Source organism: Apus apus, chromosome 2 (genome assembly GCF_020740795.1).
Source record: "Apus apus isolate bApuApu2 chromosome 2, bApuApu2.pri.cur, whole genome shotgun sequence".
Classification (NCBI taxonomy): Eukaryota; Metazoa; Chordata; class Aves; order Apodiformes; family Apodidae; genus Apus; species Apus apus.
In genome coordinates this window covers 116,293,119-116,317,950 of record NC_067283.1, presented here as the reverse complement: position 1 = coordinate 116,317,950, position 24,832 = coordinate 116,293,119, and the positions used below count along the sequence as shown (strand labels likewise).

Here is a 24,832-nt window from a genome sequence, read left to right as displayed (position 1 = left end):
ATGGGCTCTGAGGCACACATGAAACTCAGTATCCCAAACTTACCTAGTTTCCTTTGTTACAGAGCCTACAGTTAAAGGCTTTTCCCAACGTCTTAATGACAATCACAAAATCCAGCTGGCACTTGGAAATCAGAAAAAAGCCCTACAAAAAACTGCAGCTTAGTACAGTTGCATATTGTGTACTCCAAGAGACAGGTCTGGCTATTGAGCTCTGTACCAGGAACACAACAGCAAACGAACTTGCTTGGTCCTGGTGACCATTTAAGAGGCATTGTCAGGGTGAAAGTAAGTGACCCAAGGTATCTGCACTCACTTTACTCCGCCTTAGTGCATGATTTAATTTTCGGTTAGTCTCCCTAAAGGGCCATAATGCAGAAGAATAACAGAAACAACAGTTCATAGATTTATTTTCCTGAAATACAAAAAAAAAAAAAAAAAAAAAAAAGATAAATATAGTTAAAAACAGTTAATAAAAAGGTGTTCTGGGCAAACATGTAAGGGTGCTGGTGTTGGAAAAACTAATGATCATTTTGGGCATGGATGTAAAAAAGAGGTAAATGTGTTGGCACATCAGTCGAAAAACAGTCTGAACCACGCTTTTAATCTGCAAGACAGCAGCGTAATTCTGCCCGGAGTTCGTGAAACTCTCCCGGTAAGATTCAAATAAATTACATAAATAGGAGGGGGCCGGGCGCCTCCCTGCCAGTCCGTGGCGTGTCCCCGAGCGAGTCCCTCACAGGTCGGGGTAGCCGCAGTAGTAGACGGTGCTGCTGGCGTCCGACACGACCGAGGAGATGGGCCCCGCGGCCTCGGGCGCCGGCAGCCCGCCGCCGTCGTGCCCGGAGAAGGGCAGCCCCAGCTCGGGCTTGCAGGCGAAGCGCAGGTACTGCTCGAACTCGGTGCGGTCCACCTCGCCCAGCAGCTCTTCCTGCGGCAAGTGCTCCAGCTGCTCCCGGCACGGACCCCCCTCGGGCGGCGGCGACGGCTGCCCCACCGCCCCGGCCGGCAGCGGCGGCGGGCCGCGCCCCGGGCCCGGCGGCTGGCACGCCTGCCCGTAGTAGGCGTGCAGCGGCGCCGGGCAGCCCAGCAGCCCCTGCAGCGACCCGCCCGGCCCCAGCGCCTCGCCGGGCGGCAGGTGCCGGCGCAGCGCGGCCCCCGCGGGGCTCTCGGCCGCCGCCGGCCCGAACTCGGCCGCCGGGTGCGCGGCGTAGCCGTAGGGCACCAGCGCGCACTCCTCCTGCAGCCCCGCCGCGAAGAACGGCGCCTCGCTCTCCGCCGCGTCCAGCGGCGACGGGTCCGGCGTCGGCAGGCTGTAGCCGTCGAAGCCGGCGCCCAGCGGCGGACAGTCCCGGTAGTGGCCCGCGCCCGCCGCCGCCGCCGCCGCGTAGCTCTGCTCGCCGTAGGGCAGGCCCAGGCCCTCCATGCACATCCTGCTGCCGCCGCCGCCGCCGGCCTCGCTGCCCAGCCCGGGCGCCGCCGCCTCCGCCAGGCCGTGCTGCAGGAAGCCGCTCTCCACCCGCTTCAGGCGCTTCACCTGCTTCCGCCGCCGCGGCCGGTACTTGTAGTTGGGGTGGTCCTGCATGTGCTGCACCCGCAGCCGCTCCGCCTCCTCCACGAACGGCCGCTTCTCCGCCAGCGACAGCGCCTTCCACGATTTACCTGCGACCACCAGCACCGTCACACCGGCCGCCCGCCCGCCGCCGTCGCCCGGTCCCCGCAGCGCCGCGCCCGCCCGCAGCCCCGACACCCAGACCCGCCCGGCCGCGGGCTCCTCGCCCCCACGGACCCGCCGCACACCGACACCTCCCGCTCGCCAGCCCAGCGGTGCCCCCGCCCGCAGCCTCTCCCCGACACCCGCCCGGGCTCCTCGCCACCGGCACCCCTGGCCCCCCGGCAGCCCGAGCCAGCCGCCCGTCGGGCCCTCCCGCCGCCGCGCCCCGCCCAGCGGGACCCCCGGCGCTCACCCAGCATCTTGCTGAGCTCGGCGTTGTGCAGGTCCGGGTTCTGCTGCGCCAGCCGCTTGCGCTCGTCCTTGGCCCACACCATGAAGGCGTTCATGGGCCGCCGGATCCGCGCCTCGCTCTTGCTCCGGCCGCCCCCGGCCGCCCCCGACGGCGCCGCCTCGCCCTTCGCCTTCGCCTCGCCCAGCGGGCTCAGCGCCTCTGCCCACGGGCACGGGCCCACGGCCGGCATCATGATGGGCAGCGAGCACCGCCCCTGCGCCTGGTCGTCGCTGCTGGCGTAGCCCGCATCGGGGCTGCTCATCTCGGGACGCGCCGCCGCCAAGGCCGACAGCTCCGCCGGGGCCGCGGGACGGCTTCGGCGCTCGGGCCCCGCTCGCTGCGGCCCTATTTGAGCTGCGGCGCGGCCAATGGGGCCGCGGGGGCGGGCGCGGCGCTGCACGGCGGCGGCGGGTCCCGCTGCGTGGCGGGGCGGCCCCCAGGGCTCCTCCCGGCCCGGCACCTGAGCAGGTCGCGGGGCTGTCCTCGCGTCTCATGCTCCCCGCACCAACCGGCTGTCCCGTGGGGAGGGCGCAGAGATTCTTCGGTGCGTGCGCGCTCCCAGCGCGGCAGTGTAGCATCGCGCACAGGGAGAGGTTTCTTCCGATCTGGCTGTCACCGCGGGTGCTCGGCGGGATCCTCTCTGGTCCCTCACCCTGTGCTTTGCCCTCTTGGCAAGCTGGTTTCAATAAATCACGGCATGTTCAAAATTAACCCGACACTCTGAAGCTCATTGAAATATTTGGAAAGCCTGTGAAGACAATACTGTTGGGTTTTTTCGTTTGTTGGTTTGGTTTGGTTTGTTCCTTAAAAAGGACTTTTTGAGGCTTTTGTGAATTATTATTATTACTACTGTCTGATTATCGTCACGGTCCTGATAAACAGGGCCTGCACATCAGCTGTAAGAATTCTGTCATTTTAAGTCCTCGAGTATTTTATTATATTTTGAATCGCCCCAATAGCCCTGTTTTTCAGTGCGTACCGCGGAAGGTGTTACATTCGTGACTTATGTCACGCAGGGTGAACGCATAACGAGTTTTCCCCCAAACGAGCAGCCGGACGATCCGCAGCCTCCGTATGACCTGGAGTGTATTTATCGAACCCTTATGCAGCCTAACTGTACAAGCCGAAAACATCCGGCTTCTTATTTAAATAAAAAGGCTCTGCAGTTACGGGGGGGAATACTGAATAAATCGTGCGCTTACTAAGTTTGCCAGCCCTTAACGCCTTTTTTTTTTTTTCCCCATCAAGGCGCGTTTTTCCGTGTCAGCCTCAGCCGGGCGGGCTGCGGGGCTGGGCGGGCGGTACTCCCCCCGTGCTGGGCGGTGGCTCCCGGGTGGGGGTCGGGGGTCGGAATACCTCCGACAGCTCGCTGTCTTCAGGGCCCTGCCTCCTCTCCACCGACTGACAGACATTTTTATTTTTTAAGGCATCTTACAACTCTTGCCCGGTACCTCTGTGTTCCTGTTTCGCTCGAAGTCGAGACTAAATCATTTTGGTTTAGTTCTTAACAGAGAAGAGCGCTGACATGATTTGCTTGATTCTTCATCTTCCAGATGAAGTGAGGGACTGGGAACCCGGAAAAGCGAATATAAATGCCTGCAGGCTGCGAAGGGGCCGGGGGCGGACTACATCTTCGAGGAGTGATCAAGGAGCCATTTAATGACAATAATTATAATTATGTCAACTTAATTTTGACAGAAATACGTTCGGACACAAATTAACTGAATGTGTTTACATTAAAAACCCTTAACCTGCAAGGAAGAATAGCTCCGGTTTTTAACACACACATACGAAAAAAATCCCACTTGTATTCTTTAGATAAGCATTTTAAGTTTCTCTAGGATGCAAATATGCACCCGCCCCACCCTGCTGTAATTTGCAATCGATTTTTTTGAGGCAAAAAAAAAAAATCACATCCTCAAGGACAGGGCCGGGGGGACAGGACCTGTCTTACAACTCCGCATTTCTGTGAGTGGGCTGCCTTCCAGCCTGAAGCCGCACGGCTGCTATTCTCGGACTCCTGCGCGGCGGCCCCGTCCTCTTATTTCACCCTCCGTGCCTGCCACCGCACCCACCGTCCGTGCAGTCCGGCAGAGGGACAGAGAGGCCACAGCGGGGCTTTGCCGGCAGGAGGCCGCCGGGCCAGCGCTGCCTGAGGGTGGTCGCCCTGTGGATCCTCCCCTCGCAGGCTGCACCTTCCGTACGAGCACGGCTAACCTGGGAACAGGATCCCTCTGTTCCTGTCTGGAGCATGCATGGAGAGAGATGGGTGCCGGATATTTGGCCGGGAGACACGCAACCTCACGAGCAAGCTGCAGATTTCCTTCGGCAGACACGAAATGGGTCAGACGGGTCAAATCATAGCTGACCGGGTCAAAGAACCATTCAGGGAGATGAAGTCACATCGCCTAACTCGTTCACAACACATAACAACTTGACAGCATGAGGTTTTAGGGTTTGTTCCCTAAAGCTGCCGTACCCCACCAGCAGTTCCCCTGAGTACCAGTGATTTCCAAACTGAGATTCAGCAGCATAAATAAAGAAAAAAAATTAGGAGAATAAAGAAAAACACTAGGAGAGGTGGCAAATAAATTATATACTCCTCAAAATAAGCGTGGCTTTGAAGCGAGTTTCAGAAGAAATATGTTGTAAACATGTAATTGCAGCCGGTCGTCAGCCTTGGGACTCCATGAGCGCCTATGGGACATGGCGATCCGGAGTGAGACCAGTTCGGCGCCGCTCTTTGAGCAGGCAAGCAAGGAACTTGCCCTTTTACTATACGAGTGCCAACGCCTTCTTAACCTGACGTCTTCCAGGGTAGAAACTGTTCGTATATGCTGACAATCATTTGCCTTTTTTTTTTCTTCAGAAGGTGTGGGCTTCGGAGTTTGTTTTCCAGCTCAAAGAATAAAATCGATTAGAGATTCAGCTGCATCCAAACTGGAGCCAAATGTCACTCAAGCTGCCGTAACAGGAGCAAGGAGAATTACCTAGCTGCTTTTGCTCCGGGCCAGGATTCACATCTCAGTTGAAATCCGGTTTTGCCACGGACCTCCCGTAATCTCCTGAGAAAATCATTCAAGGTGAACCGTTTACATTTAAAGTATCAAAAAGTAGCAGCCTGCGAGAAGCCTTGGCGGGTCAGTGCGCTGCGTTAGACGCCGAGACGGCTGCTGCATTTAGGAGCCTCTGTTCAAACACCCAGAAGGTGAAATAAACTGTCCTCTTTTTTGTAGACGGGAAGCTGAAGCGGGGTGATTACACTCTGATCTTGCAGGCATTTAATTACTCAACACATTAATTATCTGTTTAGCGTTAAGGATACGTGGGTAAATAAGTAGCGGCATTCACAGACCCGTCCATAACACAAGCTACTCGGTGCAGCCCTAGTCAGCCACCGGCAGGCCCTGATGCACACTAACACCTAAATAAGGACCCGAGGAGATGTTTGGTCTGCTTTTCTGTCCTATTTGAATAGTTGGGCAGCTGCAGCCGAATCCGGCAGCGGGTCTGAAGGGAAAGCAAATCCCGGAGGACTGCGGGAGGCTGAGAGCGGTGAGGCCCGGGCCACACAACCGGCTCACACGGCGGGCTGCGAAGAGCGAGTCCCGCCGAGGACGGACACAGCCCCGGCGGAGAGGGGAAGGGGGCCGGGAGGGGAAGGACGGTAATCCGCCAGTTGTTGTAACGCCGGGGACCCTGCGCAGCCCCCTCCGGCCCGCCCCGCCGGTTCGGCACCGTGCTGCTTTCATTTAGGCTTGTCGCAAGCTTGCAAATGACCTGCCGCAGTCGCCCGGGCCAGGTGTCCCCGTGCTGTTCGCATCGGTGTCATTGCCCACTCCTGTGCAGCTGGCTGTGGTTTCCAGTACACGTTCCCGCGTGGACCTGAGAAGAGCACGATTTTTTTGGTATGTCCTTCACCGGCCGTATTAGCAGCGTGGGAGAAGGGGGAGGTATTCATTCCAAAACAAGAGTAGGGTCGCGACGTAAATGAATACAACTTGTCTACAAGGAGAAAGTCTGCGGCAGTGCTGCTGTTCATGTTTTCTACGGACTACCCTCTCTCTAGTTTGAAAAGCACACAGCTAACAGAAAAGTACAGAAACCCGCTGTTCCTTTTCAGAGCGCAAAACCGCTGCTCCCGGCATTTCCAGTCCCAGCTACGCTCCACTAAGCACAAGTGTTTTAAATCTCAGTTCCTGACTTCTCCACCTGCCCTGTATAGACAAGCCTTGGGCTGTTTTTTAACCCAGCACCTTTGTCTGAAACTTCCTTCTTTCGGACTAGGCCTATGTACTTTTCTGCAGATTGATTTACCTAAGGAATAGAGAGCACAGAGACACACACATGCAAAAAGACAAGAACCCCCCCGGCTGCAGTGTGACATATAAGAAGCTGGGCTGTGTTAAGAAAAATTAAGATCTGGAAAGGACCTCTTGAAACACGACGAGTTGGTAAGAGAGGGACCAAAAAGGAAGAGCTGAATACCTTTTGGGCACAAATGGCCTGAGTGAGCTGAGTGCCTGTGGGGAGGGGCCTAAAGGTGCTGCCCTGCTGTAGCCGTTGTAAGGCTAGAGAGGCATTTAAAGATGTCACCGTGTCTTTTTGGTGAAGCGGGAAGCAAAACAGAACCTCTAAGGGAAGAGCAGACGCGGTTTCCAGGGAGGGAATTGCCCTAGGTGCAGTGCCGGGAACGGGGTAGCAGTGGCAGACCCCGACTCTGTGCAGAGTATGGCAAAGAGGCCATGAGGCAGCCGGGTCTGTGGCACATACTTGTAGCCTTCTTCACAGCCTCCCGAGGCAGGTAGTGACGGCTTCCTCCGCATGACTCCCAGTCGGTGCCATGGAAAATATTTGAGAAAGATAATTAATCAATTTTTGATCCCTCTTTTAACACCCTATGGTCATGGGCACACATGAGATGTGAGGAAGGTTTATCGTTTTCAAAAGGGCTTCAGGACAGATCTGGGTGGGTATCACTTAAGAGTCAGAAAGTCGAGAAATGGAACTTAGGACTTGGATGGAGCCACAGAAAATCTGCTCCAAGTATATTGGCAGTGCATAAACCTGCCACATTTTAGGCATGTTACAGAAGATTCAGACAGTTCTTCTCACGGGACCGGGAAAGAATAACGAAAAAGCTACACGTCTGGATACATACAGGAAAATAATGCTCCTTAGATTTGAGTCTGCAAAAATCTCGTTGTAAGATCTGTCTATACATGATCACCACGAACTGTCTGGCACCCAAAGCTGTTGTAGTGACCAAGTTTCTCCCTAAAATTTATATATTTATTCACCACAGTTTACCGTATTATTATAAATTGTGAGCAGAAGGTTTTCAACCTTCGTTATGAACCCACTTCAATCTCAGGTTCCCTTCAGCTGTCCGGCAAGGTGGGGTGAAGGAGAAAGGACGGGAGCAAGACCTTCGCCTAACTGAAAAATTACAAGAAATGCTGGCCAAACTTACCAATAGCATAACAGTTATTTCTAAAAACAACCAAAGTGATTTTCCTCCAGAAAGCCGTGCAAAGGCAAAAGAGCAAAACGAATTGAATTTAATCTTGTAGGTTAAAACTGTAAAACCAATACCAAAACATAACTGTTCATGCATATTTCTTTACTGGGTTTATGTATCTATGCGTAGGAATATGTTATACTTTTTTTCAAAATAAAGTATCAAGACATCTCATGTCCTTTTCCTGAGGTACCACCTCATTCAGGAATGTATCTTTTTTTCTCGTCTACACGTGGAACAGTAGTGAGGAGAGTGGCAGGGTGGATATTTTAGGTATACCTCTGAGAATTTAAGACTGTTTGAAATAGTAAAATGGGAAGATTAAGAAACTAGAGGGTGAAGTATTTTACAGAATACTAAGGGTTTCAACGCATCTTATTTCAAGAAACACTAACAATAGTCTGTAATTACGCAGTCAACCTCTGCCCACGAGGCTATGCTCCAAACTCACTGACCGAGGCAGCTTGTATCTGGGTCTGTGTACGTTATCTTTCACATAAGCCTCTTAAAATGTAATTTGAAAATGCACCCAATTTCATTTCCCGTCCTCATAGAAAACAGGTTAATCAGTGGACAAGTCTGCCACTTCGACCTGGGTCCCCTCCTCCCCAGGGCTCACTTCCACTTCAGTTATCTTAGGAAGCAAACGACCCAGGTGACTGTTGCCCCCTCCCCACGATTTAAGCAATAAACATAATGAATTTATCAGTCGCACCCCACAGCTGGACTCAGTCCTAACATCTAAATGAAAGTGCCTTTTTTTTTTTAACGGAACTTTAACTGAAGTGCAGATATTTGTCAATCACAAAGGCATTTCTATCTATAGGCGCGACTGCACAGTATAAGGAACCTCTTTAGGAAAGAAAAGGTCAAGACTCTTTGACATACGGTTGAAGATGCAGCCGTGGCTGGCTGCCTGAGCGGGCTGCTCCTGGCCAGCCTCCCCCTTTAGAGGCTCGTGTCTGAATTTTTCACCTACTTTGATCCCTGATTTACTGCTCCCGTTCTCTGAGGCAGCGACCTGGTATCCCATGCTGCCACCTTCTTCCCCAGTACAGCAAGGGCAGCTACTGGGACACGAGACATCCTCCCCGGGGAGGTGCTTTAACTAGTGCTTTGCCGGCCATTTCAGCAAGGCACTATTCTTAACGGCATCCAAGGTGTCCATCCATGACTGCATTAAACACAGAAACCCTGATCTACTTCGATAAGAGCTTTCGTGTAGTCTTTCTCTATTACAAACATAAGTGGCCCTTTTAATTATTTTTTTTATTCAATCATACTAATCATCCTTGTAAAAAAAAAAAAACACCAATAAAAATAAAAAAATAAATTAAAGAACAGTGCAGAGCAGACAGTTTCTGAACGCTTGGAGTTTTGTTTATAACTTGAGCAAAAGAGACATAAGACTAGAAACACAGAAAGTGTGTGAGGAACCGATGCTTAGTGCAAGGGACATAAGTAAAAGTGGCTTAAAAAGCAATAATAATCAATTACAAGGGACGATAAGATCTCCTTGAGGAGATACTAGCGACCTCTTTATTATTTTCCTTTTTATTTGTAAAAGTGCAAAATTACTCTGTACAAAATCCAACATACAAAACCAGCACTCTGTACAACATTACAAAAGGACATGGATCTCTAACAAGATCCCAGAAATATGATTCCAAGTGTGTAAATAGTATCACGATTCCACAGCAGGAACAGTTTTTCCTCTCACTGTTGGATAGCGACGGTAAGACCTGCACTACCTGCACACAGCGAGACGGCGTGTCACCTTTTAAACCTCGAGCAGGTGATGAATACCCTGTCAGTTCTCAAGATTCAAATAAATTACATAAATAGGAGGGGGCCGGGCGCCTCCCTGCCAGTCCGTGGCGTGTCCCCGAGCGAGTCCCTCACAGGTCGGGGTAGCCGCAGTAGTAGACGGTGCTGCTGGCGTCCGACACGACCGAGGAGATGGGCCCCGCGGCCTCGGGCGCCGGCAGCCCGCCGCCGTCGTGCCCGGAGAAGGGCAGCCCCAGCTCGGGCTTGCAGGCGAAGCGCAGGTACTGCTCGAACTCGGTGCGGTCCACCTCGCCCAGCAGCTCTTCCTGCGGCAAGTGCTCCAGCTGCTCCCGGCACGGACCCCCCTCGGGCGGCGGCGACGGCTGCCCCACCGCCCCGGCCGGCAGCGGCGGCGGGCCGCGCCCCGGGCCCGGCGGCTGGCACGCCTGCCCGTAGTAGGCGTGCAGCGGCGCCGGGCAGCCCAGCAGCCCCTGCAGCGACCCGCCCGGCCCCAGCGCCTCGCCGGGCGGCAGGTGCCGGCGCAGCGCGGCCCCCGCGGGGCTCTCGGCCGCCGCCGGCCCGAACTCGGCCGCCGGGTGCGCGGCGTAGCCGTAGGGCACCAGCGCGCACTCCTCCTGCAGCCCCGCCGCGAAGAACGGCGCCTCGCTCTCCGCCGCGTCCAGCGGCGACGGGTCCGGCGTCGGCAGGCTGTAGCCGTCGAAGCCGGCGCCCAGCGGCGGACAGTCCCGGTAGTGGCCCGCGCCCGCCGCCGCCGCCGCCGCGTAGCTCTGCTCGCCGTAGGGCAGGCCCAGGCCCTCCATGCACATCCTGCTGCCGCCGCCGCCGCCGGCCTCGCTGCCCAGCCCGGGCGCCGCCGCCTCCGCCAGGCCGTGCTGCAGGAAGCCGCTCTCCACCCGCTTCAGGCGCTTCACCTGCTTCCGCCGCCGCGGCCGGTACTTGTAGTTGGGGTGGTCCTGCATGTGCTGCACCCGCAGCCGCTCCGCCTCCTCCACGAACGGCCGCTTCTCCGCCAGCGACAGCGCCTTCCACGATTTACCTGCGACCACCAGCACCGTCACACCGGCCGCCCGCCCGCCGCCGCCGCCCGGTCCCCGCAGCGCCGCGCCCGCCCGCAGCCCCGACACCCAGACCCGCCCGGCCGCGGGCTCCTCGCCCCCACGGACCCGCCGCACACCGACACCTCCCGCTCGCCAGCCCAGCGGTGCCCCCGCCCGCAGCCTCTCCCCGACACCCGCCCGGGCTCCTCGCCACCGGCACCCCTGGCCCCCCGGCAGCCCGAGCCAGCCGCCCGTCGGGCCCTCCCGCCGCCGCGCCCCGCCCAGCGGGACCCCCGGCGCTCACCCAGCATCTTGCTGAGCTCGGCGTTGTGCAGGTCCGGGTTCTGCTGCGCCAGCCGCTTGCGCTCGTCCTTGGCCCACACCATGAAGGCGTTCATGGGCCGCCGGATCCGCGCCTCGCTCTTGCTCCGGCCGCCCCCGGCCGCCCCCGACGGCGCCGCCTCGCCCTTCGCCTTCGCCTCGCCCAGCGGGCTCAGCGCCTCTGCCCACGGGCACGGGCCCACGGCCGGCATCATGATGGGCAGCGAGCACCGCCCCTGCGCCTGGTCGTCGCTGCTGGCGTAGCCCGCATCGGGGCTGCTCATCTCGGGACGCGCCGCCGCCAAGGCCGACAGCTCCGCCGGGGCCGCGGGACGGCTTCGGCGCTCGGGCCCCGCTCGCTGCGGCCCTATTTGAGCTGCGGCGCGGCCAATGGGGCCGCGGGGGCGGGCGCGGCGCTGCACGGCGGCGGCGGGTCCCGCTGCGTGGCGGGGCGGCCCCCGGGGCTCCTCCCGGCCCGGCACCTGAGCAGGTCGCGGGGCCAGGCCCGGGAAGTTGTGCCCCCGCCCACGTCGTTCGTGGGAATCGACAGCGCATTGGTAATCACAGCGTGGCCTTCAGCCCTGCTCCCCGCAATAGCCGTGGGAGCGGCCCGCCGAGGCCATGCGCTACCGCGCTGTCATCAGTCACTCTCCAGTCGTCGGCACGGCCACAGATGGATGAGCAAAGGAGACAGGAAAGAGGTGGACGGGACAGATCGTTTCCAGCTACACCCAGATATCCCGTAACACCAGAGGGACACAGGGGGCTTCTTTTGTCTGCTGATTAGGAAAGTAACTTAGGCAAAATAAGCCAAATCAGGACCCATTTCTCACACCGGCTTCCTACCGTCTCCGTCCTGCCTTGGCATATTTTACCTCGTCAGCCCATGAAAGATGAAAGTGCTTGGGACAGTAGCTTACTGAATCCGGAGTAAAGTCTATGAAATATATTCTGTCCTCCTTTTCACCTAATAAAGTTATTCAGTATCTCCAAAAGATCAAATATTAATTATATGTAACGTAAGTTGACGGAGTTATTATTTAACTTGAGCTTTGCAGAATTTCTTGCTTGTTTAATTGCCTTGTCCAGGATTTATCTGGTTTGTCTGAATAAACAAACTATAAATACAAATATGTATTTGTAACAAGTCTATGACTTCAAAAATATAAATCCTACCTCTACCATTAATGTTCTTCTTTGGATTACAAACTAATGTAAAACACGGCGTTTTCACGGGCACTCTAATTAATATTTGCATTGTTATGTGGTGCTATTAAATGCATCGATGCTTATTTGAGAAACTGCTGAGCTTTAAACTGAAGATCAAAGAGTTTTATTTGGTTAAGGACACTTTTGTTTGGGTAGCCACTTCAATCAAATAAACCAATACTGTAAGAATTCTCACTGAAATTAAATTAATGAACCCAATAACACCACTGACTTATTCTAACATTGAATTTCCTGTTTCTTGCAACGTAAAAACCTGCTCCTTCACGCTTGACAGCCAGTTGATATTCTAAAAAGAAGGATAACGCGGTGGCGAACGGTGGCTGCCCAGGACTCACACCGGGGAGGATAATTCCCGAGACACTTCTGCATTCGTGCTTTCTGCTCCTCTCCGTTTGTTAGAGATTTTAATCAACGATATCTTTCCAGACTAATGGCATCGCGTATCCTTCTCTGTTGCGAGAAGCCAAAACCATTGCCAAAATACTAGTAGCTGCTTAAAACCAAGCAAAAAGAAGGTTTTAGGGTTTTTATTTGCTTGGGATTTTTTTCCCCCCGGTTTTGGTTTGGTTTTGTTGTTTTTGCTGGTGGTTTATTTCCAAACACCCAAGCTAGTCCACCACATCGAGAGACAGCGATTCAATTTTTTTCTTTCTTATATCAGGTGCTGTAAAAAGCAGCAGAGGCGAAAACACATATGTATATGTATATTTGTCTCATATTAATATATAATAACACCCTTCTTGAAAAGGATAATGCTTTCAGAATTGATTGTTAAATTCATCGGGACACACTCCACATGCAAAGCCGACCGTCATTTACAGAACTTGTGATAATACCTAGGAAGGCTTGTTAGGGAATTCAGTGCTTTTTCAATATTTTTCAGCCCAACGCCTTTGGGACACTAACTTAGGGCGTACCTTTTAAAGGTTGGTGTGACAGTGACATTGGTTTTCTGGTGCAGGTTGTGACATTCCCCGCCCCGACGTGCCAGGACTCAGAGCCCTTAATCCTAGGCCAGCTGCTCGAGGACAGGTCATGCACCGAAGCGCGGCCGATACCCAGAGAAAATTCTGAATTCCACCCAATCCGAATCGCGTCTGCAGTAAACTCATGCAGGAGGAAAGGGTGCATATTTTCCCCTGTAGAGAACAAAACACTCAGCTGAGGGGAGAAAGCAAAATAAATTCCAAGCAAAACAAAAACCAAGAAGGCAACAATGCGCTGCCCTAACGAAGTCGCTGCCTTCCCAGTAACTCCCACATCAGCTCCCAGCTCACGCCATATTAGTGCCTCGGACAAAACTGACCGCTTAGAAGTTTAACGCCCAGAAGAGAGTACTCCCTCTTTTTTACCAGCCGATCTTGTTAAAACGCCAAGCAGTCCCTTTTACTCTATTTAGCAAAGACAATTTCGTGAGCCAAGAGAACAAATCCTGCAAACTTGCACTGAAAAAGTACAGCGAGCAGAGGGACTGCTTACAAATGCATTTTACGGCAATTTCGGGGCTGTCACTTGAAGCAGAAAAGAAAATGTTTTTCTATATAATGAACATGAGGTAATAAACTAAGCAAACTGCCGCTGACTTTGTTTGGTAGATTTGTGCAAACTGTTTCTACAGCTCATTGATCTGGGATCAAAGAAAGAAAGGTGTGTTTTGAATCTAAGCCGAGAAAGTAAAAGCTCCCTGGTTTGTACAGAAACTGTTGGCAGTTTGTGACCCTTTCAATGCCCCTGGTGTCAGAAACAGATTATCTCACAGCTTTTCTCTCTTTCTGTTTTGTTTCTTTTGGTGTTTTCGAACTGTAACTTTAAAGCACACCGCACAGCTCTGATTCTGACTGAAGTTGTGCTCCTTGCTTATACCTCACTTCCCTGAAGCGCTTAGTGAAGAGCTTCTTCTGACGCTCCTGAAACCTTCATGGTCGCACGACTCCTGGGGTCATTCGTTAACTTTCCCAACCTAACAATGCCGCCGAGAGTTCATCCTTCTGATTTATTGACCTTTTAAACCCTCCAGTACAGAGCGCGGGGGCGCGGAGCGGGGATCCTCCGGCGAGAGATGTGTTTCTATTTCAGGTCCATTACAGAATGCGGTGTTGGAAGTGGTGCTCCCAGCGTTATCAGAGCCGACCACAAATGCCACATGAAAAGCAGCAAACATCCGGAGAGTTTCCTGCGAGTCGAGCAGTTTCTCAAGACAAGAGCCTTTTTTTAACGCGTATTTAAAGGCAACACGCTTTGCCTCTGTAAAGCAGTTCAAAACCACTAAATGAATGTAGCCCAGCCCGATAACGCTGCATGGTGCAAGTAATCTCCCTGAATCAAGGCTTTTCGGGACTTGGCAGTAAGAAAGTACGTGGAACAGATAGGTCTTGGTCAGGAGTGACCCACTATTGAAAGGGGGAGGGGGGGAAGAAAAAAATAAATCTGTAACTATCGAAGGAACGTTAACTACTTCACAACAAGGTAATAGTCCCCAACATTGCAAATCGCTTTCTAGCAAACACCCAAACACGCAAAAAGCTCTCTCCTCATAACTGCGCGCAGCACCCGGTGCGGAGCCGGCTCAGTGGAAACACATCCCAACGCCCTGGGCTCTGCAGCTGCTGGGGACGGACAACAGGCTGGGGGACCCGCAGCACGGTCCCCGCACAATAAACTGTTGCATCTGCGGGCGGATGCTTCGGGGTGTGCTAAGCAACGGTGTCCCCGCATGTGAGGACTGAAGGGCGTCTGGCGGAGGGAGAGGGACGTGCGCGACGCCCGCTCCGAGGTAAGAGCGCTGTCGCCTCCCGGCAGACACGAGTGGGGTGCCCCCACTGGCCCACCCGGCTGGGTGCCAGACGGTCCCCGGCCCCGCGGCCGGCGGGCTCGGGGCCAGGCAGGGTGCGGGGCATGGCCGGGCAGGAGGCAGCGCGGCTCCCGCCCCCGCGGCCGCCGCTTCCCCTCACCCTGCCCCTCCATCAGGCCGCTGGACCCCTGCTCCTTTGGCTTCCCCGGGGGGCCGCCCACTTTCCCGCAGCCCTCTCTGGAGGACCTGAGGTGTGGAGCAGAGCCTCCAACCTGCTCTCTCCTAGGAAGGAGTTAACTCTGCCGCCCACGGGACTGCCTGGGCTTGGCTTTCATGCGGCTGTAACTCCTTCCCTACCCGGTCTGAAGACATAAATCAAATGTATAGGAATCAACGGGAAATGACAAGTTTAACTGACAAGAGCGCTACTACTCTTCTGTAGTATCTATTCCAGACAGATAATACGTGGACCCAAACAAATTCCAATAAGGTCAATGGTAAATGCTACTCAATTTAAACGACATCGAAAGGAAGCCTAGAAATGGCACTTTCCTCAAAAAAAAACAACACCAAAAAAGCCCAACTAAACAAACCAACAAACAGCAACAACAACAAAAAACAATCAACGAAACAAAAACCCCTTATAATAGGGATCCAAGGCTCATCACCCATTATTTTCACAAATTTATCTACTCTTTTAATATTAAGATAAATAAATGATACTAAGATTACGGACCTGTCACATTTTTCTCGGTAAAATAAATTTACAACAGTTTGATTACAGAAGGAGTTCCCAACTTTGTTCAGTTTGAGAAGGAGTCGCATGGGACCACGAAGCAGGACAGTAGTTGGGGTCAGGTAGAACCCCCCCTACATTTGAATTTCCAAGAACAGAAATCCTGTTAGTTTTCATACTTATGTATATATAAGTTAAAAAAAAATAATAAAATAAAAACAAATCCTTTATACAATGCTGGAGCCACTCCAAAAGATCAGTGATCTCAACTGAACCAAACAATTTGGCCTAGCCTTGGTTTGTATTTATGCTGGTTTTATGTCAGCAGAACTACTACAAACTTGTACAATTTAAGATTTATTCTGACATGCTAGATATTTAGGGAAGGAGAAGTGGTACAACTGCACAATTAAAAAGCTGACCTCAGATATACTACAGTGACACAAGTTTCTTTGGTGCACTCAGGTCTCACAGTAGCCCTAACAAGGCCAAAAGAATGAATGTCGTAAGAAATTGTCTAGAAGATGGACTATGGTCCTAAATATAATGCTACTGTAGTCTTGTAGTGTGTATATATATATATGTAGATATATACAACCTTCAGTAGGTAGCAACATTTCACAGTAATTTCAAAATGTAAAGTTCCTTGTCTTTAGCCAGAATAAAATTGTTACATTATACACACAAGTAGCTGGGCAGTTATTGTTCCATTATGCCAATTACTTACAGTTACAAGAGAGATGATGTGGGATTTTTGCATATGGAAAAAGCCACATGCTTGCAGTTCAGCATAAGTGTGTTAGTGATACCAACAAAATTATTAAATGAAAATGTCTAAATCCAAACATCAACTGCTTGCCATCTACAGCTCTGATGAATCAGCAGCGATGAACAAGTAAGAGTGGACTGAAATTAAAACCTCCATGACACTAAAGCTGAATAAAACCTTTGTCAAAGATGGACAATATGTTGCACATATTTTTAGTAAAAAAAGTAACTGCTGTGCTTTTCTTCCCTGATATTGGATGCAGTGGTCATGTTAAGAAATGTCTGTTCATACATGAGCAAAAAGGGCATTCTCTACAACCAAGACTAATGAATACAAAATTTGATGCTGTTTTTGCAGATCAAATATCAATTGCTTAAGGTTGTAATCTTAAAATTTGTCCAGGGGAAATGCTCTGGATTTTCGCTGTATCTTTGCAGTTACACTCAGTGTTTAAGTGCACTACGTGTGACATTTAGCTAGATAAATAAACAACAAAAAGAAAAAGATCAGGCAGCTAGAAATTTCATGAAATGAATTTAGTTTCACTTTTTGATAGCTGCAATTGTTCAGTTTCCTGATATTTATGTCGCATTATTACTCCCAATACACAAATCAAAACTTACTTTTAATATTATTTTAACATTAATTTAGTATTTTAATACAAATTATTATTCCAACAATGTTCTATTTAAACATGACATAAAGTTGTAAGTAATAACAAAATGACACCTGTACATCTTTCAAATCCAAAGCAGTCAACTGAATCATGTTTCTAAAACTATTTACCAAACATGTAGGACTTCCAGTGGCAAACATCTGCTTGCTTTACAGGGCACAATGAAGTCTAGAATTTCTGTGCCTAGAATGTATTAATTCTCAATGTTTTAAACACCTTTGATTTCCAGTGAGCAGTCAGAGAGAAGGGAACAAAACCCCTCATGGGATCATGCCTGACACAGATAGCAACTTTAAATAAGAAGAGCCAACTAAGTTGCAAAAACTTCCAAGCTAAGTGCAGCAATAGAGTTTTGTGGGTTTGTGGGGTTTTTTTTTTTTTTGGTTGGTTTGTTTCATTTTGGTTTTTTTTTTTTGTTTTCTGATCCAGGCATTATTACTTGGGCTTGAGACATATTTGGAATTACCTAGTTGCAGTTCAGCAGTCACACCTATTTTACTTACCTGGCCTATTTCTGTTTGTTTAAAACCTAAGAACCGAAAGTTCCCTTTCCTCCTCCTTTGTCCCCTTAACATCACCTTTTTATCTTCACAACACCCTTTGAAGGGTATTTACTGAAAGGATGAGAGAGCAGTTATCACACAGAACTGAAAACTTAAAAAAAGAAAAAAAAGGAAAAAAAAGAAAAAAAAGAAGAAAAAAGACCCAGGAATTTCAGTAAACTTACTCTGTAGCTAGATCAAGAAGTAGAGATCCTCACTCCTACTGTCCTACCGCAAACAACCTACAAGATCTAAGACAATTTCTACCCAGCTATCTCCAGTTTACCAGTTCTATTAAGATAGGATGCTTGTTTAACTGGACTTTCAATGTAAATGTTGCAAGAACATTCAACTTAGAAACCTTGCTTCAGTGATAAAATGAAAGATATTTTCAGCTTTAAAAAATTCAGTCAAATCTTTTGGAGACAGTTTGTGTAGTACCTACATGTACCATGTTAACAGCCTTCTACCATTAAAGCCTGGAGAGGTTTGAATTAACGAAGCAATGTGGTTACTACAGAGCTTTAGTTTCTGGGTTTACATGTGCATAAATATACTTGCTACAAAATAAAGCATATTTGTGCTTTTTTGTTGTTGTTTAGACAGGCATCCTGCAAAAAGCAAAGATACTATGTCGCTCAGCACAGGATAAACTGAAAAATGCTAGAAATATTAGCCAGCTATACTAGTGATTTATTAAGGCCAAAGTTAGAACTGAAGCATGCCAAAATTATCTTGCACAACTGAAATACCTAACTTATAATAGGCATCTGTTTCCAGCAGTCTCCTGCCCTTCCCTCCCAGCTAGAGAAATATTGCAAGATTTACTCTTGCAAGACCTATGCCGCTTCAGGAAATAAAGATGAGTGTTGACAGTCACCAACCAGTGCATGTGGGTGCTCAAGTACTGTGGTCATCCATTTGAAAATAAAATGTGAACTAAGAAGAAACACCTAGGTAGTTCAGTCGACAACGACTCAACCACTCACCAGAGGGAGCCCATTTTCCCCAAAAGCAGTATCTGTAGTATAGCCAACCTGCTACCTGCTGGAGCCTTGGAACTACCCCTCTAAAAACTCTCCAGGTGCTGGGAGGAGCAGCTGCCAGCTAGGGCCGTCCCACAGACACACAGGGCACAGGGAAGTACAGAGCTGTGGAGAATCACGTAGCTGCTTGGTTAAAACTTTCTGCAGCACAAAAGGTACTTTAATGAAGAAGATGCTACATTTGCCTTTCAAATGGAACCTTTCTGAGAGAAAGAACACATATATCTCCAGCACGTCACTGACAGACATAAACATTTCATATTGTTCTAGGTAGCCTCATTGCTCTTTTTTAGAATGTGATATATGTTAAATACTGAAAGTTAGGTTATCACACAAAAATTATTTTTTTTCAATAGAAAAATAAAATATTTTCAAAGAAAACCGTTCTTGCTTTATTCTCAAAGGGAAGAACCAGCCTTCTAATGTATTAATAATTCTCATATAATCTTTAAAGTCCAACTGAAAAACTTTATTAATCTAACTTGCATTGCAACTAAGCACAGAAAACCCCCTGAGCTCGTAGCCAGCACTACAACATGTCTTGTTCAGGAAGGACCTGCAGCTCTTTTCAGGGCCAGATTGTGTGTGCATAATCAGTGGTTGGAACAGGGCATAATACAGAGGTTTCTTGGCAGCTTTCAGAACTTGACAGAGCTGCAAAAGTTGTGGGTTTTTAAAAATTTTTTTGTTGTTGCTTTTGTTGTTTTTGTTTGGTTGTATTTTTTTTTTTAATCTTAGGCCAACTAAACACAAGATCCATTTAGCAGTAAAGCTACCCTGCTGCCTATCTAAACAGAAAAACCTTGCAAGTGAAGATGGAGTTACATCCGCAAGCATGTTGCTGGCACTGAAAGATTACCTGCAGTTGCATACCTCCTGGTATCTGTCCTTTTGTTTTTTTTCCCTTCATAATAATGAAATATTATTAAGTTACTACTTTTGCTTTTAGTATCGTCTTTGTTCTTCACATACTTATTTCCTCATTACTGATTAATACATTTTCCTAGCATTTTTCTTTCTGCAGATTCTCCTAGCCAGCAGTCAGTAGATGCCACAGCACAGACCTGAACTACTGATAGGTAAAAAACAAGCCACATTTTTTACCTCTTATCCATAAAAAGCAGATCTATTAGTGCAATCACTTTTTGTGTGTGTGGGGAAGATTTTAAACTTTCCTTTTCAGGTTTGCAGCAGTGCAGTCACAAAGGTTTTGCCACTTGTCAAACTAATTAAATGGCAAAATTCAAGCAACAAAGATTTGATCTGGGTAAGTAATAGTTGTACATAACTTGGTAATTGTTAGTTGTATGAATTATTCCTAACTATTTCTTGGGATTTCTTTTGTAGCCTGTACCTTCAGAAACACTGTGAAATACAGTCAACTTCTTATTATTTAAATATGTGATTACAGAACTAAGGCTGGATATATCACCTACGTTTGGAAGGGCTCCATACTACTGGAGACTTGCTAGTCCATGAACTTTCCCTCACCAAACACTGAACCTTAACACAGCAGTGGTGAGACACTAGCCTATCAGAACTCCACTTTACAGGAGCACCAAATTCACCTGAAATTGGAACAAGAAGATAAGATGTTCACTTACTAAATTACATACAGGCATGAGTATGGAATCTGGGGAATCCCTTTGACAGATGCATACAGGATTTATGTCTCCAGAGGACTCTTTAGCACAAAAAATAGTGGTATTTTTTACCATTAAACAGAAGTTACACATTTGATAGTATTTCAGATTTAATGTTTCAACATTTCCTGAAATAGAACAACCACTGCTGCTCATAGTTACCTGCAAGTGGCTGGTAAACATGAATTATCACTTTCCTACCCAAAGAAAAACAAATTGATCCAAGTTATTTTTTTCCTTTGCTAGTGATTTTCAAAAAAATAGAAATGTAAGAAATCTCTTGTTTGAAAACAGTAGATTGTGATATATGTTCAGATGCTGTCCCAAACAGAAGCAGAAAACTACTTGCACAGCCCTTGCAGAAATACTTCCCCAGCTTACTAGATGTGTATTTGCAGAGGTTGAGTTTACTGGGGTTAACACCATAGTGACGAGAAGAGGTAAAAGACACAGTTCTTCTAGTACTACAATTAAAAACTAGTAGTATTGCAGCAGTGACTGATTAGGCAGCTACAATGGCAATTCTTATAAAAATTGTAAGAAACATGTAATGCTGAAGCATATTGTCACCTAAGATGTATAATTAATTAGGATTAAAAAAACATTATTATAAAGGTTAGGGCCACACACTGCTGATTATTGGCTGCTTTTATGAAGCATAGTTTATTATTAATATTTACCCATATAAGAACTGTTTATAGGTTCACATACATTTAACGGGATTTCATCCACAGAACAGTCATTTGTTACAGTCATTGCTTATATAGGTGTAGGCCAAAATATATCCTGCAGTACTGAAATAAGAGGTGAGTAGGAAGATATCTGTATGACAGAACTTGACAGCAAATTTTGTGAATAAATTGCTTTTTCATCTCTGTAAATTTCAGTGGTATATCTTTGTAAATAACCTAGTTTAATATATTTTAACAGAAAGAATTTAAATAATAATGTGAATTAAATACAATGCATGGCACTAGAACTAATTTGGACACAACACTGGGAAGATCACAGGGTGTTCAAGGTTATGTTTTAAATTTCTAGCCAGAATCAATAAATCTATCCTAGTTACTTAGCAGCATGATACATTCACTGGGGAAAGTTTTCTTTCAAGAAGGAATTATTATCCACTGCTCTGTTAAAAATAATTAAAAAATGGCTAACTAGCTTTAATCTTAGAAGAAGGGTTGGATACAATGTTAATAGTATTAAGGCAAATTTCCAGGAGGTAAACAATTCAAAATCAATTGCATAAATTCCACAGCAACAAATTATTAAAACACAAAGTTCTCAATCTGAAAATTTTCCTTTTTTGGGTAAATCTAATAGGAGGAGTTCTGACCAGACCCCAGATCCATGGAGTAACTGCATGTCTAAACAGAAGAGTGGTTGAGGAAGAAAGAAGCTACTAACTACCGTTTCAGAAGACTCTGAAGGGCATGCAGCTGAGACAGCACACCAAGGTTACAGAAGCAGCTGCAGCTTCATCTCTTTGTCACAAGTTAAACTGGACATTATTTTGAACAGCCATTGTATCAAGAGCTAAAGCAAGGCAGTAAAGGAATATAGCAGTCCTTGACAGCTCAGCTGCAACACTAGATGATAAACTAAAAGTTGTGTTTCTTAGGCCTCTACCTGTTGCTCTTACATTGTCATTGAGTACAGTCTGAAAATAAAACCAACACAAAACCAACACAACAGAAACAAAAACTTCTTCCAAAGCCAGCTTTTGCATACCATCTCACTACTAACAGCATTTATATGCTGTTTTTCATGCAATAAATGCTTTTCAAAGATAGGTTAATATTGCTAACACTGTTATGGACCTTAGGGAAGTCAGGACAGATGTTCCAACTACTCTGTCTAAAGTTGCAGCAGAGAAGAAAAAGGCCATGGATCATGTTCCTCTCCCTTTCCTCTCTCCAGTTTTAAGTGCAGTTGCATGCTGAACTGAAAGATACTGGTCTCAGACTCCCTTTCTCCTGTGTTCCTGCTAAAACTCTGGGGGACTCAGAGCAGGATTAGGACTCACTAGCAGATTTGCCTTTGGTAGGGTGACTAGTCAGGGATCAGCAATAAGAACCTGATTACACTTAATTGGGAAAAGGGTAAATTAACAATCCGAAGGAAAATTAGTAGTGAGGAACACAAGCCAAATTTAAATCTTCACTTCTACTGTGTATTGCTATTCTGGAACTGCAACTTAACTCTCCTTTCTCCTAAGCTTAGTTAATTTTTCCCATATTGATACTAGAAAACTGTAAAGTGGCAAATCATACAGATAAAATAAAAATGGCTATATTTGTATATAAAGCAACAGATTTAGGTTAGGCATCAGGAAGATATTCTTCACCATGAGGGCAGTAAGGTGCTGGAATAGGTTGTCTAGGGAGATGTAGATGCCCACTCCCTGAAGGTGTTCAAGGCCAGGCTGGATGACGCTTGTACAGCCTGGTCTAGTGTGAGGTGTCCCTGCTCATAGCAGGGAGGTTGGAACTTGATGATCTTTAAGGTCCCTTCCAACCTTAGCCATTCTATGATTCCATGATTTTATGATTGTATAGTACACATGACTAGATAACTAACAGTAGTGTAACTGATTTTTTTCATCATTTTCACTACAAAAAGCACAATGGCAAGCTGAATTTTGTTGTTTGATTTTTTTTTAAAGAGTACCAACATCTCTGACCACAAGAAAATCAAACTAGCAAATAATGAACAGTGAACTGACTTTTTATTGTTACTTTACTAAAAAATAAGTGAATGAATCTGATAAAATTATTATTATTTTAAATTCTGTTTGATGCCAAAATATAGAAGATACAAAATACTAGGAAAAACAAATTAAGAAATATTGAAAAATTAGGTTATACAGCTTAACATTCAAAATTGGACAATACAAAAAATCTTGGCCATTGAGGAACTGGAATGGGTTGCCCAGGGAGGTTGTTGATGCCCCATCCCTGGAGGTTTTTAAGGCCAGGTTGGATGAGGTCTTGTGTAACCTGGTCTAGTGGTAGGGTTCCCTGCTCATGGCAGAGGGGTTGGACTTGATGATCTTTAAGGTCCCTTCCAACCTCAATGATTCTATGATTCTATGATGATTCTATGACAGCTTAAACATCTGTCAACAATGTCACACTGCTGAAAGGAAAAAGAGAAAAAAGCCCATCACACTGGGCTATGTAGATACGTATGTTCTCTGCAGCCTGTGAAGCAATGTTTTCTTTCTTCTCAGGGAAGAGGAAACAAAATAAAAGCCCTCACGTTTTCAGACAGTTGGTGCAGTATAGATTAATACCCACAGAGGACAGTACAGAAAACAGTCATACTCAAACTTCATTAAGGAAAATTTAGCTTTAGTGATAAGAAAATTAGTCTAAAGAAGGTGAAGATGGTGAAGTGTTGGAATATGTTGCCTTTGGAGAACACATAATCGTCCAGGTTTTAGAAGCAGAAAACTAATAAGTTTTAAAAACTGGCTGACAAACATCTGTTAAGAATAACACAACTACAGTTGATCTTATATCTGGTCACACCACCACAGACCTCTGGAGGTCATCTGGTCCAACCTCCCTGCTCAAGCAGGGCCACCTATAGTCAGTTGCCCAGGAATATGTCAAAATGGCTTTTAAATATGTCCATGGATGGAGACTCCACAACTACTTTGGGCAACCTGTGAGGGGGCAGACTAGTCAGTCCCTGAAGTTCCTTCTATCCCTAGTTTTCAAAGCTTTAATGAAAAATTATGCTAATATTAACTTTGATTTTAAAACTAACTTGCATATTTTTCATCTCATCCTTATTTTACCATTTCAGTTTCATAGAAGACTGCGTTCCTTTAAGACGTGCTATTCAGAAACTGTAGAGATGACAAATCATGCCCTCTGTTACACTCAGTCCTCAACAACATTGAACAATCCCTTTCTGTACATCACTGAAAAAAACCAGCCAGTTCACTGAGTTGATCTTAATGCTTCTTGCATGGAAAAGGCATTTCTAAAATAAATTTCAATAAATAAATCTTACACCCAGGAGGTATACAAACAAATAATATCTCAGCAGTGTTCCCCTCAGTAAAAAGTTGCAAGTATGCAATTCTGGTTTCACATTGGACACTGAGACTATGATAATTATTTAGACTATGATAATTATTTAGACTATGATAATTTATTTTCAACCTCATGCATAAAGTACATTAGTCCCATTGGTTGGCCTTGCGATGAAGAGAAAGCAGGTGTTCCAGTCATCTTAGATATCAAAGGCCTCATGAGCCCTTGAATATTTCCAGTGAAGAGGACAGAACAAATCTTCTGCATAGACATATTTCTAATTGCTCAAACGAAGCTGCAAAAAACTAACATTGAAAATTATAAGGGATATAAAAAATAACTATGTTGAAAAACTTATTTTTCAAGCAAGTTTCAAGGAATTTTTTCTCATTCAACTTAAACATTTGAGTTAAAAAATTAAAAACAGTACTCAAGTTTTAAAACCATCACAAAAACAAGAGAGATATCTTTCCAGGAAGCATACAGTTTCTTCCTCTATTTTAAATAATCCAGAATTATGTTTAGAATTGACCTAGCAATGTATACCTAAGTATGTAACAGATCACAGATGATTAATATCATTGTAAGCATCTCTATCCTACCAGGCTTCTGTTTTAAGATATTCTGCTGTATCCTAGAATACTTTTCCTAAATAAACTCTAGAAGGTAAATACTTAAGA

General features: G+C 47.3%; 2 protein-coding genes across 2 annotated transcripts; both read right to left on the bottom strand.

Moving 5' to 3' along the window:
* Positions 1-488: 488 nt before the first annotated feature.
* Positions 489-2,305, bottom strand: LOC127381715 (transcription factor SOX-17-like). Its single transcript, XM_051612378.1, has 2 exons — positions 1,965-2,305; positions 489-1,659 (listed from the first exon to the last, which is right to left on the bottom strand). Exons 1-2 carry the CDS (start codon positions 2,263-2,265, stop codon positions 734-736), a joined length of 1,227 nt encoding a protein of 408 aa, XP_051468338.1. The 5' UTR covers positions 2,266-2,305; the 3' UTR covers positions 489-733.
* Positions 2,306-9,062: 6,757 nt separating this feature from the next.
* LOC127381714 (transcription factor SOX-17-like) lies at positions 9,063-10,999 on the bottom strand. The gene is made up of 2 exons (XM_051612377.1): positions 10,654-10,999; positions 9,063-10,348 (listed from the first exon to the last, which is right to left on the bottom strand). Exons 1-2 carry the CDS (start codon positions 10,952-10,954, stop codon positions 9,423-9,425), a joined length of 1,227 nt encoding a protein of 408 aa, XP_051468337.1. The 5' UTR covers positions 10,955-10,999; the 3' UTR covers positions 9,063-9,422.
* Between the last annotated feature and the right edge of the window lie 13,833 nt (positions 11,000-24,832).